Source organism: Leucoraja erinacea, chromosome 14 (genome assembly GCF_028641065.1).
Source record: "Leucoraja erinacea ecotype New England chromosome 14, Leri_hhj_1, whole genome shotgun sequence".
NCBI lineage: Eukaryota > Metazoa > Chordata > Chondrichthyes > Rajiformes > Rajidae > Leucoraja > Leucoraja erinaceus.
The window spans coordinates 19,495,136-19,510,395 of record NC_073390.1 but is presented as its reverse complement, the minus strand read 5'-3'; the positions used below and the strand labels follow the sequence as shown (position 1 = coordinate 19,510,395).

Here is a 15,260-nt window from a genome sequence, read left to right as displayed (position 1 = left end):
TTGAAAACTAAAATCATTGCAACAGACAGCTGTGGAAGCCCAGACATTGGTACTTGATCAGTACAGGTGTCAAGGGTTACGCGTAGAAGGCAGGAGAATGGGATGGAGAGGGGAAAATAGATCAGCCATGATTGAATGGCAGGGGAGACTCAATGGGCTGAATGGCCCAATTCTGCTCCTACGTCTTGTAAAATCAGGGTGAAGACTGGAGTGGGGGTACTGTGGGAGAGCTACATTGTTAAAGGTAGTGTCTTTCAAGTGAGATGCTGAACTGGGCCTAGGCTGTTGTTAAGGTGAAAGTAGTAAATGCCAAGTGTTAATTTCCAAGAGGTGCAGGGGAATTGTTCTGCAGTGATTATATCGTCATCCTCACATGTGGGGCCTCTTGTGGGAGCTTTCAATATGTAAGTTACTGTAACTGCCCCTTTAAACAAAAAACTTATCCTCAACCTACCATGGGCAGGTTTCTCATTATAAATTTGCAATCGGAAGGATTTGGGCCCCAGCCACTGTAAAGCAACAAAGGAGATCTTGTCTCTCTTTACATGGAATGTACGTGCATTGCCTCAGTTCATTCGGAGTTTATTATTTGAGAAAATTATATGCAGAAATGGTTATGTGAATGTATCGTTGTGTGAATGCCTGTTTTGTATTGTCTGCATACTTATATCCTTGCATTCTACAATCTGATCCTGTTTGAAACCACTGTGTATGCAGAACAAAGGTTGTAAATGGCCTTTTAAAATATGGTTAGAAGTGGGTGGATGATTGGTCCTAGATCTACGAGTGGTGGTCAGTCTGAGGTGACTCAAGGAAGAGTTTAGCCCCCAGTCAATTTGTACATTGCACGCTAACCCGCAGTGTGTTGGAAACCAAGCAATCTATTTTATTGATGCATGTGTTATTATTCATTTTTATATAAAATGATGAGAGGCATAGACAGGGGAGCGTCAGCAACTGTTTCCTATGGTGGAAATGTCAACGACTAGAGACGTACAGGTTTGTAGGTTAATTGGCTTTGGCATAATTGTAAATTGTCCCTAGGGTGTGTAGGATCGTGTTAGTGTGCGGGGATTGCTGGTCTGTGTGGACTGGGCAGGGCCGAAGGGCCTGTTTGTGTGCAGTATCTCTAAACTAAACTAGAGCATAGCGAGAGGGCACAGCTTTAAAGTGAGAGGGCAAAGTTTAAAGGAGATGTGTGGGGCAAGTTTGTCCGCACAGTGGGTGGTGGGTGCCTGGAACGCATTGCCAGGGGTGGCGGTGGACGCAGATGCAACAGCAGCGTTTAAAAGACTTTCAGATGGGCAGAAGGATATGCAGGACATTGCCAGGGATGGAGTGTTTTAGTTATGAGAAGAGACTGGAGCGGTTAGTTCTGCTCCCCATGGAGAAGCTAATGTAGGTCTGTTTTCCTCATAGTGGAGGAGATTGACTGTGAACACAATTGAGGTGTATACAATTCTGAGGGGTGTAGGTAGCATAGATTGATACTCTTTTCCCCATGCCAGAGGCAAATAAAATGTCCTCTTGACATAGAGTTAAGGTAGCGATGAGTGATTTAGAGGGGCTCTTATTCGCCCAGAGTGGTGATAGCAGGAATGCAGGGGATGATGGTGGAAGCAGAATTACTGACAGCAGTTAAAGGATATCTCGATAAGCAATTGTATTTCCGAGGGATAAATGGCAACAGGCCAAGTGCTGGAAGATGGAATTCATAGGGATATGAGCCCACTGGTTGGTATTGGCTTGGTGGGCTGAATGGCCTATTTCTAAGTTGTGTACTTGAGGAGGTAGTTAAGGCAGGTACTATCGCAATGTGTAAGAGGCATTTAGACAGGTACATGGATAAGACAGGTTTAGAGGAATAAGGGCCAAACGCAGGCAGGTGGGACATGTTGGTCGGTATTGGTAAGTTTGGCCGGAGAGCCTGTTTCCGCGCTGTGAGACTCTATGATTGCAAGTAGGTTATTCACAAGCTTATTTCATGTACACTTGTGTTCTCACCCTCCTGCCTTTTATCACAGGAGCAGAGAATTATCATCTAGATCTTTGGTGGTGTTGCATTATCAGACTTTCCAGACTATTGGAAACACACTTTAGTTTTAGAGTTAGTGTTGAAACAGGCCATTTGGCCCACTGAGTCCGCACTGCCCAGCGATCACCCCCGCATTAGCTCTATCCTACACACTCGGGCCAATTTTTTACCAAATAACCTGCAAACCAGCACGTCTTTGGAATGTGGGAGGAAGCCAGAGCAGCTGGAAGAAACCCACGTGGTCACACGGAGAACGTACAAGCTCCATATAGTCAGCACCCGTAGTCAGGATTGAACCCAGGTCTCTTGCGCTGTGAGGCAGCAACTCTACCACTGTGCCACTGTGCCGCTCTCATTGCAGTTGGAGTTCTCTATCAATGGCATAAAGAGGCAAATGGCCTCAGCTCAGTACTGAACAGTTCCATTGTTTTGTTTTGATCCCAAGTCGGGTGAACATCTAATAAAGAGAGAGAACCCTGAGCTGAATGGAAAGTGTACAAGTGGTCAGATCTTTGGTCTGTTTTGATTTGGGAAAGGTGGAGGGGATAAGGTCTTGGCAGCTTCCATGGAAACAGGGCCTAAAGTAGTAGTTGCAGGCAGCTGGATGATTTCTACTGTGGTAAGTGGCTGGCTATAGATAGGTGTTCACACATAGCAGCTGCCCCGAATGCCTCATGCTAATACGTCCCACTGGGTTGACTGTACGAGCAGGGCCTAAAGTAGTAGTTGCAGGGGGGGGGGGGGGGGGGGTGAGAGAGAGAGAGTAAGCGGGGGGGGGGGGGGGGGGGGGAGGGGGTTGATTAGAGAGAGTAAGGGGGGGAGCGGGTTGATTAGAGCCACCCAAGATGCTTTGCAACAGCTGTCAAAGCCGGGGCGAGCTGTCTCGGAGTTTGTGAAGGCCTGAGGTATTTTCGGAGCTCGCTAATAATAGACTTGCAAAAGTACTGTGAAGGTGGCAACTCTTTACATTTGCTAATAAGGCTGAAAACCGCAGTCAGAACTTCTGCATCCACCTCAGACTGGTTTTAGACTTGTCAAAGTCTGTGTGCTCAGTTAAAACAGAACAATTCAAGTCATGGAGTCACGGAAGCAGGCCCTTCAGCCCGACCTGTCCATGCTGATCAAGATGCCTCCCATCAAAGCAAGTCCCGTTTATAGTCATAGCGTCATACAGCGTCATTCAACCCGACTTACCCACAGAGACCAACATGCCGCATTTGTCTGTGTTTGAACCTTATCCCTTGTAAGCTTTCCTATCCATGTACGATCCAATTCCGGGATTGATCGTGACGACGGTCTGTACGGAGTTTGTACATTTTCCCTGTGACCATGTGGGTTTTCTCCGAATGCACTGGTTTCCTACCACATTCCAAAGACATGCAGTTTTGTAGGTTAATTGGCTTCAGTAAAATTTGTAAATTGATCCGAATGTGTAGGATAATGCTGGTGTTGGGGTGATCGCTGGTCGGCGCGGACTCGTGGGCTGAAGGGCCTGTTTCCGTGCTGTAACTCTAAACTCTAAAGTGAAGGTCACATTGTATGGTTGCTGGTTCCGATTGGACACATCCCTTGACGTCACATGGTGTCATAGAGTCATGCAGCATGGAAACCAGCCCACACTGACCAACATGTCCCATCTACACTAGTCCCACCTGCTTACATTTGGCCCATATCCCTCTAAACCAAGCCTATTCATGTACCTGTCTAAATGTTTCTCCTTCCACTTGCACCACACCCTCTGCATGAATCACTAGCGATGTCCCTATTTATGATCCTCCATCCTCCCACGCATAACGGAGAGCAAACCGATACTTTGTTATCTGTTGGATGATTCAACCCCCTTTCCCCATCCTGTCTTGTGTGGTTAATGACTGATCAAAGGGACCTCCTTAAAGTAAATGAAATCAGCATGCTACTTATTTTAAACACCTGTTGACATTTCCCAATGTCTCGTTGGCAGCAGCGTCCTGGGGATTAATATTTAATTCCAGGAAACTGCGGGGCAATCTTGGAAAGTTGGCGATATTCAAGTGTGGACGAGCTTTTCTTTATATTTCTTGATGTCAGTGCAGGTTGCTCGCACACATTACCGGCTTGTCTCTGTACAATAAATGGTTTGTCAGGCGGTGGATGTGTGGCAGTAACTGTTAGTTAGTGCCTTAGATTCGATGCTTCAATGGTACTTTCGTGTCACACATAATTTTGTTTTGCCTGGAGTTTAGTAAAAATAAAATCAGTATACATAGGCACATCATATGGGGAACTCCTACAAGAGTGGAGGAATATTAGATTACATTGAGACAGTACCCAATGATGCAGTGGTAGAACTGGTGCCTCACAACGCCAGAAACCCAGGATCAATCCCGACAATCTGTCCCGTCTGTGCGGAGTTTGCACGTTCTCCCTGTGACTGCGCTGGTTTTCTCCGGGTGCTCCGGTTTGCTCCCACATCACAAAGATATGCAGGTTTGTAGGTTAATTGGCTTCGGTAAATTGCCCCTAGTGTGTTGGATGCGATACTGGGAGAACATATACCTAGTGGAGTACGGAGTTTGAATGTTCGGTGAATGTTCCCCCAGTTAATGCGTGGGTTTCTGCCAAAGAAGTGCAATTCGGTAAGTTAATTGGCCACAGTTTCACTGACGGTTAGAATTGCAGTTTGTTCAAACCGTCATGCATTGACCTGGGTTTACACTTCATATAGATTGGGATACTTCATGGGCATGGGCAATCCAAAGATGCTGCCTGACACGCTGAGTTACTCCGGCATTTTGTGTCTATCTTTGGTGCAAACCAGCATCTGCAGTTCCTTCCTACACATGGGAACAGGCCCTTCAGCCCACCTTGTCCATGCCTCTCATTATTTTATTAACTTCTACCTGGTTGCCTCTCAGCTTCCCACACTCCTGAGAAACTGTGGCCCATGAACTTACCGACAATTGTAGCATATACGGTTTTTGCAAGGTTTCAGTGTGCACAATGCACTGTTGTGCAAAATGGAAAACACCTCAGTTGGACACGATACAGAAATGTTTCAAAACATTTGAAAAACAACAGTGGTATCGAGACTGGAATGGGCAGAGCGACAACAGTTTATAAAGGGCTGGGGCTGACTCGCTTTGCCCGACTGATTTGCGAGAAATGCACATTTTTTCTGGTTATAATTCAGTCTGGAGAATATAATGAAAGCTGACCCTGTGTGCCCCCCTCTGTAAATCCACAGAGACAAACAAAAGAAACATCTGAGCAATAGAACGATGGGTCACACCATTTACGAAATGCTGTTTCTGACTCTTGCTTAGTTTGACCTTTCCAGCTCGTGTGACTGGAAGTGAAAGCTTCAATAAAAAAACAACCATTCTTTAAAAACATGTCAGAATCAGGGCTAACTAATGAATTCCTCTGGCCTTTTGTTAATGGGCTCTTGTGGTGAAAAGCTGGGCAAATGGGCCGAGGAATGGCTCATGGAATTTCATGCAGATAAGTGTGAGGTGCTGCTTTTTGGGAAGTCAAACCAGGACAGGACCTTAATAGTGAATAATAGGGCCCTGGGAGTGTTAGAGAGCTGAGGGATCCAGGAATACAGCTACATCATTCCCAGAAAGTAGGGTCGCACAGGGTGTAAAGATGGCTTTTGGCACCTTGGTTTCATTAGTCAGCGTATAGAGTATAGAAGTTGGGAAGTTATGTTAGAGTTGTACAAAACGTTGCTGAGACTGCATTTTGGAGTACTGTGTTCAGTTTTGGTCACCCTGTTATTAAGCTGGAAAGAGTGCAGGGAAAGCTTCACAAGGATATTGCCAGGGCCTGAGACATAGGGAAAGGTTGGGCAGGCTGGGACTTTATTCCTTGAAGCGTTTGAAGGCAACGGGGTGATCTTATAGATATATATAAAATCATGAGGTGAATTGATAGGGTGATTGCAGAGTCTTTTACCCAGGGTAAGGGAATCAAGAACCAGAGGGCATGGGTTTAGGGTGAGTAGGGGAAGATTTAATAGGAACCTGAGGGGCAACTTTCGCACTCAAGGTGGTAGGTATATGGAACGAGCTGCTGGAGGAGGCAGCTACTGTAACAGTATTTAAAAGCTACTTGTGCAGGTACATGGATAGGAGAGTTGTAGAGGGAATGTGTAGGAAGGAACTGCAGATGCTGGTTGATACTGAAGATAGACACAAAATGCTGGAGTAACTCAGCGAGTCAGGCAGCATCTCTGGAGAAAAGGAATAGGTGACGTTTCGGGTCAGAACCCTTCTTCAGCTGAAGAGGGTTCTGACCCGAAACATCACTTATACCTTTTCTCCAGAGATGCTGCCTGACCCGGGTGCTGTCTGTACGGAGTTTGCATGGTCTCCCCATGACCCGTGTGGGTTTATCCGGGAGCTCCGTCATCCTCCCGTACTCCAAAGACGTACAGGTTTGTAGGCTCATTGGCTTGGTAAATTTGTAAATTGTCCTTAGTGTGTAGGATAGTGTTTGTGTGTGGAGGTTGCTGGTCGGCGCGGATTCAGTGGGATGCACTGTATCTCTAAACTAAACTAAACTAAACTCGCTGAGTTACTCCAGCATTTTGTGTCTATCTACGGTTTAGAGGAATATTGACAAATGGGTTTAGCTGAGGTGGGGCCCGACTCATCACCCACACCAAATCCTGGCATCACATCACTCCAGTCCTCAAACAACTTCACTGGCTTCCCATCTCCCACCGGATCACCTACAAAATCCTGATCCTCACCTACAAAGCCCTCCACCATCTGGCCCCCCCATATCTCACTGACCTCCTCTCCCCCTACCAACCCTCACGGTCCCTCAGATCCACATCAGCCGGTCTCCTCTCCATCCACAAGTCCAACCTCCGCAGTTTTGGGGACAGATCCTTCTCCAGGGCAGCTCCCAGGCTCTGGAACTCCCTCCCCCAACTGATCCGCAATTCCGTGTCCCTCACCATCTTCCAGTCCCGCCTCAAGACCCATCTCTTCACCTCTGCCTATCCTTAGCCCCACGTCCCCCTCCCTTTTCATCTGTGCATTAATTGCCTCATATTGTGTTTTGAATTGTATTCTGTCTTTACTTTGTGTACTAGTCATGTCTCTACTATTTATTTAATTCTCCTTACATGTTTTTCCTCTACCTGCTAAATTTTTGTAAGGTGTCCTTGAGATTCTTGAAAGGCGCCCATAAATAAAATTTATTATTATTATTATTATTATCATCTTGGTTGGCATGGACGAGTTGGTCCGGAGGGCCTGTGTCCGTGCTGTGTGACTCTATAGGACAATGATGGAAGCTGGGTGCTTCTGGTACACTGACAGGTGCTGGGTGTAGGGTGACTGGTCCAAAGCTGCGGAGGGATGGGAACTGGCGCCGTGCTGGATGTCCCCCCACTCACTCACACCCTCAGTCTGGCTCCACGGTGGGCATGGCGACAGAAGGGAGAAATAGTTGTCCCACCAGCTCCCGACAGCTGAGCTCCATTCCTTTCCACGACTGTAGCCTGCGCTCTCCGGGGCTTCTCACATTGCCTCCTTTGAAGCTTGTCAACATGCTTGTCGCTAAAGCCATGACCGTCCCAAACCGAGACGACTGCATCACTGCCAAGTGAAGCAGCTGCTTTCTGTTGGGTTCCTTCATCTTCCCATTGATTCAGTCAGAGGCATTGTACACAGCATCAACTGTGAACAATATGTGTAGGAATGAACTGCAGATGCAGGGTATTGACCCAAAAGGGTCTTGACCCAGGGTATTGACCTGAAGAAGGGTCTTGATCCGAAACGTCACCTATTTCTTTTCTCCAGAGATGCTGCCTGACCCGTTGAGTTACTCCAGCATGTTGTGTCTACAGCATCATCCAACTACACTCCTTACAACCCAGCGGTATGAACATTGAGTTCCCTAATTTCCAATAACTTCATCTTACACTCCCCTAGCCTCCCCCCCTCCGCACAGATGGTACCCATAGTCAATAGACAATAGGTGCAGGAGTAGGCCATTCGGCCGTTCGAGCCAGCACTGCCATTCAATGTGATCATGGCTGATCATCCCCAAAGTCAAAGTCAAAGTAGCCTTTATTGTCAGACCTTGCGGTCTGACTGAAATTTTGTTGCCTTGCAGTCCTGCATATAGTAAAAATGACAAAAACACACAATAAACACAAATAAACATCCACCAGATTGAGTTCACCAGGCACCTCCTCACTGTGATGGAAGACAAAAGTCTTAAGTCTTTGTCCCGTCTTAAGTCTTAAATCAGTACCCCATTCCTGCCTTCTCCCCATATCCCCTGACTCCGCTATCTTTAAGAGCCCTCTCTAGCTCTGTCTTGAAAGTATCCAGACAACCGGCCTCCACTGCCCTCTGAGGCAGAGAATTCCATAGTCAGGATCCAAGCTGGGTCTCTGGCACTGTAAGGCAGCAACTCTACCGTTGCGCCACTGTGCTGAACCTTATATGCATTCCTGTTTAATTTCACCCCCTGCTTGATGTCATGGTGACCCCTGATTCTATCTCCTTTCCGACACCTTCAATTCTACCTGTCAGACAGGCGCATGAATATTCCACCGGGCAATATATCAGCATGAGCGCTCGCTCTGCCATTGTTCATGGGTCAGTCACACAGTCTGCACCGTAATGGCCCGCTCACGCTACCTCAAGGTTGGAGTCCGGCCATATACCACAGGGCCTGGAAGCAGTTTCTCACTAAAATTGGCAGCGAATCCTGACGTCCACTCATTCAAGAGGCTCTCAACGCCAATGTAATTTGGAGTAGAATCTTGTTAAGCTGCATATTCAGAGTTGAAGTAGGTAAATGGAGACTGAGGTACAGATTGGCTGTGAGTTTAATAAACTGTGTCACAGGCTTGAAGGAGTGATGTGCCCACTGCTGTGGGAGGAAGCCTTTTGAGAGGGTCTGACAGTGTTGGCAGAGGTTACTACAGCACAGTTCGGATTGTTACACTCTATTGTTTTCGTCCTTACGTGGTCATGGAGTTATACAGCGCGGAAACATGCTGTCTGAAGACCCGAAAAATCACCTACTCCTTTTCTCCAGAGATGCTGCCTTCATGTTCATGTTCATGTTCCTGTAATAGGACCAGAATTAGGCCATTCGGCCCATCAAGTCTACTCTGCGATTCAATCATCGCTGATCTATCTCTCCCTCTCAACCCCATTCTCCTGCATTCTCCCCATAACCTCTATCACCCGTACTAATCAAGAATCTATCTATCTCTGCCTTAAAAATATCCACTGACCTGGCCTCCACAGCCGTCCCTGGCAATGAATTCCACAGATTCACTCAAATTTCATTGCACCTTCATTGGTACATGTGCAATTAAATTGAATCTTGAATCTTGATTACAATCGAGCCATTCACAGTGTGCTTGATAAGGGAACAATGCTTATGCCTGACCCGCTGAGTTACTCCAGCATTTTGTGTCTGTCTTTGGTGTAAACCAGCATCTGCAGTTCCTTCCTACACATGGAAACAGCCCCTTCAGGCCACCTTGTCCACGCTGACCAAGTTGCAATTCTAGACTTGACCCATTCCCCTGCATTTGGCCCTTGTGCACTTAAACACTTCCATTATATTTTTATGCTATATATCTGTTCAAAGTTATTTTTATAAGTATCTTCTCTAGCTTCCGCTGGCAGTTTTTTCACGATATGGTCTACTCTCCAAGCGAAAAAGTTGCCTCCGATTACCCTCTTAACTCTCTCCCCTCTGTGTAACTGCAGATGCTGGTTTATTCCGTGTTATTCTCCAGTCTGAAGACTGACGGTCCCAACCTGAAACGCCACTTATCCATTTTATCCATGCTGTATGATCTGCTGAGTTACTCCTACATTTCATGTTCATCTAGTTTTTGAATCCTCTACCCCAGGGAAAAAAAACTGTGAGTGTTCACTTTATCCTTTCCCCTCATGATTGTGGAAACTTCGCTGAGTTTATCCCACAGTCTGCCACCCTGCAAAGAAGAAAATCCCAACCTACAGTCGAGACTGTGGAGTCTGGAATCTTCCGTAAGAAACAAAGTGCTGGGGGAACTCAATAGGTCAGGCAACAGCATCTGTAGGGGAAAATGGACAGATGTTGTCCATGGACAGATGTTTCGGGGCAGTCTGACTAAAGATTGGTTCTGACTTGAAACATCGTTTAGAAGCAAAGAACCGCACACGCTGGTTTATACCAAAGATAGACACAAAATGCTGGAGTAATTCAGCGGGTCAAGTGGCATCTCTGGAGAAAAAGGATGGGTGACGTTTGAACAAGGGTCCCAACCTGAAACATTATCATCCTTTTTCTGTAGCTGGCTCTAATTGGTCCTGGTCTTTCCTCGACTCAGCACTTCACTCTTCCCCCCACCCCCTACATTCAGTCTGAGGGTGAGAACCAATATGGACCACCACCCCCAGCCCCCTCTGACTGTAGATGGAGGTCGGGAACTAGGTTCTGTCTGAAGAAGGATCCTGACCTGAAACGCCATCTACCCGTTTTGTCTTGAGAATTTTATCTTGAGATGTCCCAGTCTGGGAAACATCACCCATCCTTTTTCTCCAGAGATGCTGCCCTGACCCACCAAGTTACTCCAGCACATTGTGTCTTTTTTAAAATAGTTGATTGGAAATTCATCTCTGTTCATTCTCACTCACAATTCACCCGCAATTTTTTTTACTACTGTTGTATCCTTGAAACGGCTTCTGAGGTATTCCATAATCCTTCCGACTTTAAGATTTGTGCAGCCTGAGGTTTGCGGTCCATCTGTGCCCAGCAGCGACCGTCTAATCCTGGCTAGGCACAAGATGCAGCTCAGTGGTGCAGCGGTAGAGTTGCTTCCTCACAGCGCCAGAGACCCGGGTTCGATCCTGACTACAGGTGCTGTTGGTATGGTGTTTGTACGTTCTCCCTGTGACCACATGGCTTTTCTCCGGGTGCTCAGATTTCCTCCCACATTCCAAAGATGTAAAGGTTTATAGGTTAATTGCCTTCTACAATACAATACAATACAACGGTTTATTTGTCACATTGCACAAAAAGTGCAAGTGAAATGATATGTCAGCAGCGATACAATGATAAAGAGTACACACAAAAACACAATAAAATTTTAACATAAACATTCATCACTGTGGTGGAAGGCACACAATTTGGCCAGTCCTCCTCCATTTTCCCCTGTAAATTGTCTCGAGTGTGTAGGTGATCTGTGGCCGGCATAGACTCGTTGGGCCAAAGGGTCTGTTTCCACGCTGTATCTCTAAACTAAACTAAAACTAAATTAACTCCGTGGGTCAGGCAACATCTCAAGAGAAAACGGGCGTTTCAGGTTGGGATCCTTATTCAGTCTGAACCTGGCCACTGGCTAGTTCCTGACCCCATCTCCAGTCAGATGGGGCTGGTGGGCCATACATGTTCCCCCCTCCCCTCCCCACCCCCAGTCCGCTCCCCCCGAAGGGACAGGCCGATGACTCCTCTGGCTCCACATTCCTTCCGTGCCCTGAGTTGCAGCCAGGCAGCTGTGGAACACCTGCTGAAGGAGGAATGCGTTCCGACTTGCCGATGCTCAAGTGAGGTGGGGAGGTGTGGACGGAGGGGGGAATGTGTTGGATGTACATGGATCAGAGCTGCCGATCCCGTTGTCACGGTGATCGGCCTTTATTTTCTTTGCACTGATAATGGTGATGATAATCACTTGTCAGCGGCGACTTAAAATGTGGAATAAGATGAAACGTATTGCACTATTATAGTTTGTTTATATGTGTGAGTGTGTATATATAATAAGCTAACTATAATAATGCAATGTAGAAATGTTAAATAGCATATAATATTAAAAGTATATTAAAATGTTTGGTATATAGTTCAGTATATATGTATGTATATATTCCGACATCTCCCTACCGTTTGTGGATCTTCCCGTCTCCATCGCAAGAGAAAGATAGACATCTACTACAAACCTACTGATTCCCATAGCTATCTAGACCAGTGCTTCTTAAACTGGTGAATGGTTCACCCAAGGGCAAATGAAATTATTATTGGGGTGAATGAAACTAGAGGGGTGAATGTAGGGCGAATGACTTACTTATTCTGATATTTATATATTTTTTTCTATACTTAAAAAAGGCATTGCCATTAAAGTGGTTAGTAAGCTCTTATCCGTTTTAATGGCAGTGGAGCTGGAAATTTGATGTTTTTTTCTCTCTACCTATGGTTTTCTAATTTCAAAGTAGCAGGTTATGTCCCAAATTTACTGTAATATAGCCTTTTAGGGAATACTAGATGAGCTGGTGGGATCATACATTTTTCACGAAAAAAACGGCAGTAAGCAAAGCCCGAAAGGGTAGGATGGGGCTGAAGCCCAGTGTTTAGACATTGGAATGTTTTTCTTATCATTCTAATAAAATTATTTTCCAACTCCAGTGGTAATGAACTTTTTTTTTTTCATTCCTAGTTTTCTTTACATATTTGTAAGATGTTCAAAAAGTTGAATAAAATTATCACTTAAGAAATTAGTTAATTTATGTTTTTTTTTCATGTGACAAAATAAATTATATCTAAAATTATGCACAAGGGGAGAATAAGATGAAAATTACCAAAAAAAACATAAGAAAATTTAGTAGAGTGTGAATAAAATTTTGTGATAAACTCAAAGGTGAATGACACTGAAATAGTTTAAGAAGCACTAATCTAGACTACACTTCTACCCACCCTGCTTCCTGTAAAGACTCTATCCCCTGCTCACAATTCCTCTGTCCTTTCCGCATCTGCGCCCAGTATGAGGTTTCTCATACTAGATCATCGGAGATGTCCTCATTCTTAATGGAACAGGGGTTCCCCTCTTCCATTATAGATGAGGCTCTCATTAGGTTCTCCTCGATATCCCACAGCTCCGCCTCTTTACCTCCCCGCTCGACTCCATCCAAGGACCCCGACAGTCTTTCCAGGTGCGGCAGAGGTTTACTTGCACCTCCTCCAACCTCATCTACTGTATCCGTTGTTCTTGTTGTCAACTCCTGTACATCCGCGAGACGAAGCGCGGGACCGGCGATCGTTTCGCTGAACACCTCCGCTCAGAACACCTGAGCTCCCGGTTGCTCAGCACTAACTCCCTCTCCTATTCCCAATCTGACCTTTCTGTCCTGGGCCACCTCCATTGTCAGAGTGAGGCCCAGTGCAAATTTGAGGAACAGCACCTCATATTTTGCTTGGGTAGTTTACACCCCAGCGATATGAACAATGACTTCTCTAACTTCAAATAGCCCTTGCTTTCCCTCTCTCTCCATCCCCTCCACCTTCCCAGTTCTCCCACCAGTCTTACTGTCTCCGACTACATTCTATCTCTGTCCCACCCACTCCCCTGACATCAGTGTGAAGAAGGGTCTCGACCCGAAATGTCATCCATTCCTTCTCTCCAGAGATGCTGCCTGTCCCGCTGAGTTACTCCAGCATTTTGTTTCTACCTTCTATATATATATAAAGTATATTAAAAAGTTCAGTATATATATCTACTGAACTTTTTTTTCATTTATTATATTGTGTACAGAGTACCATCTTTACATATCTGTTGTGCTGCTGAATAAGAATTTCATTGTTCAATTTGGGACATATGACATTAAAACACTCTTGACTACACATCCTCCTTGGCACAATGCAGTTGGGGCGCTGATACAAGAACATCGCAGACAAATGTTCGCAGGCCTCTGTGCAAATCTGTTTCAACCATTTGTGTGTCATGTTATTAAAATAGGTGCTTGAACAGGTGTGGGCTCTTTGCTTACATACCACAGTGTGTCCATGTTAAATTATCCCACTAACTTGCCTCTCATACTCTGTGCAATCTGATCCTGTTAGACTTCTGCACCAACAGCTACCATTCTTTCTGTTCAGGTCAATGCAACCAGGTGGCAAGTTATAATAGTTATATTCTAGGGCCTCCAACTATTTGTTCGTTGATTAAATTTTTAGGATAGAATTAATGAGAGACCGTGTCCGCTGGTAGGAGGTTGAGAATCAGGAAATATAGGGGTGAGAACAGCACAGTGGCATAGCTGGTAAAGCTGCTGCCTCACGCTGCCAGAGATACTGTATGGAATCAGGCTCTTCGGCACACCAAGTACGCACCGACCTGCGATCACCTAGTTCTAGCCAACACACCTGGGGCAGTTTTACAGAAGCCAATTAACCTATAAACCTGCATGACTTTGGAATGTGGGAGGAAACCGGAGCATCCAGTCACATGGAGAACGTACAAACTCTGCACAGACAGCACCCGCCGTCAGGATCGAACCCGGGTCTCTGGCGCTGTGATGCAGCAACCCTATCACTGCGCCACTGTGTTGCCCAAACGTTTTTGCTCGTTTTCCCTGTCACGCCGTGGGTTTTCTCCGAGTGCTTCGATTTCTTCCCACGTCCCAAAGATGTTTGGATTTGTAGGTTCATTGGCCTCTGTAAATTGGCCCTAGTATGTAGGGAGTGGATGAGAAAGTGGGATAACACAGACCTAGTGTGAACGGGTGATCGATGGCCGGAGATAGATACAAAATGCTGGAGTAACTCAGCGGGACAGGCAGCATCTCTGGATAGAAGGAATAAGTGATGTTTCAGGTTAAGACCATTCTCTATTTCATCTGGCCGAGGGCATGAACTTGGTGGGCCAAAGGGCCTGTTTCCATGCCATAACCTTTAAACTAAACTAAACTGAGGGAACTTGAGGAGAATGTTTCTGTGAGAGTATGTTTAGTTTAGTTTAGAGGTACAGCGTGGAAACAGGCCCTTCGGCCCACTGAGTCCGTGCCAACCAGCCATCACCCCGTACACTAGTTCTATCCAACACACTAGGGACAATTTACAGAAGCCAATTAACTTACAACCTGCATGTCTTTGGAATGCAGGAGGAAACCGGAGCACCCGGAGAAAACCCACGTGTCACAGGGAGAACATACAAAATCCGTACAGACAGCACAAGTGGTCAGGATCGAACCCAGGTCTCTGGCGCTGTAAGGCAGCAACTCTACCGCTGAACACTGTGCTGCCATGTGTTCATGGCCTGAAAAACATCCTCCTTGCATCTAACCTGTCCAGTCCTGGATGAATTATTTGTGTTTCAACTAGATATTTCCTTCTCATAGAACGAGGCCTTTTGACCCATCAAGTCTCTGGCTGATTAAAAAAAAAACTGCGGGAGGAAATCCGCAGTTCAGGCAGCATCTGTGGCGAAAAATAGACAATTAACGTATCC

At 45.9% G+C, this 15,260-nt stretch overlaps 1 protein-coding gene across 3 annotated transcripts in view; it reads left to right on the top strand.

Moving 5' to 3' along the window:
• Positions 1–15,260, top strand: part of wwtr1 (WW domain containing transcription regulator 1) — a 112,513-nt gene that overhangs the window by 50,537 nt on the left and 46,716 nt on the right. For 2 of the 3 annotated variants that reach the window (XR_008724546.1, XM_055645712.1), the window contains exon 2: positions 14,914–15,006. The exons of the other annotated variant lie outside the window; for it this stretch is intronic. Coding sequence is in view for 1 of the 2 variants with exons in the window: in XM_055645712.1 (XP_055501687.1) it covers positions 14,914–15,006 (93 nt within the window). In the remaining variant the exon portion in view is untranslated. The remainder of the gene's footprint in view (positions 1–14,913; positions 15,007–15,260) is intronic. 3 annotated transcript variants of the gene reach the window in all.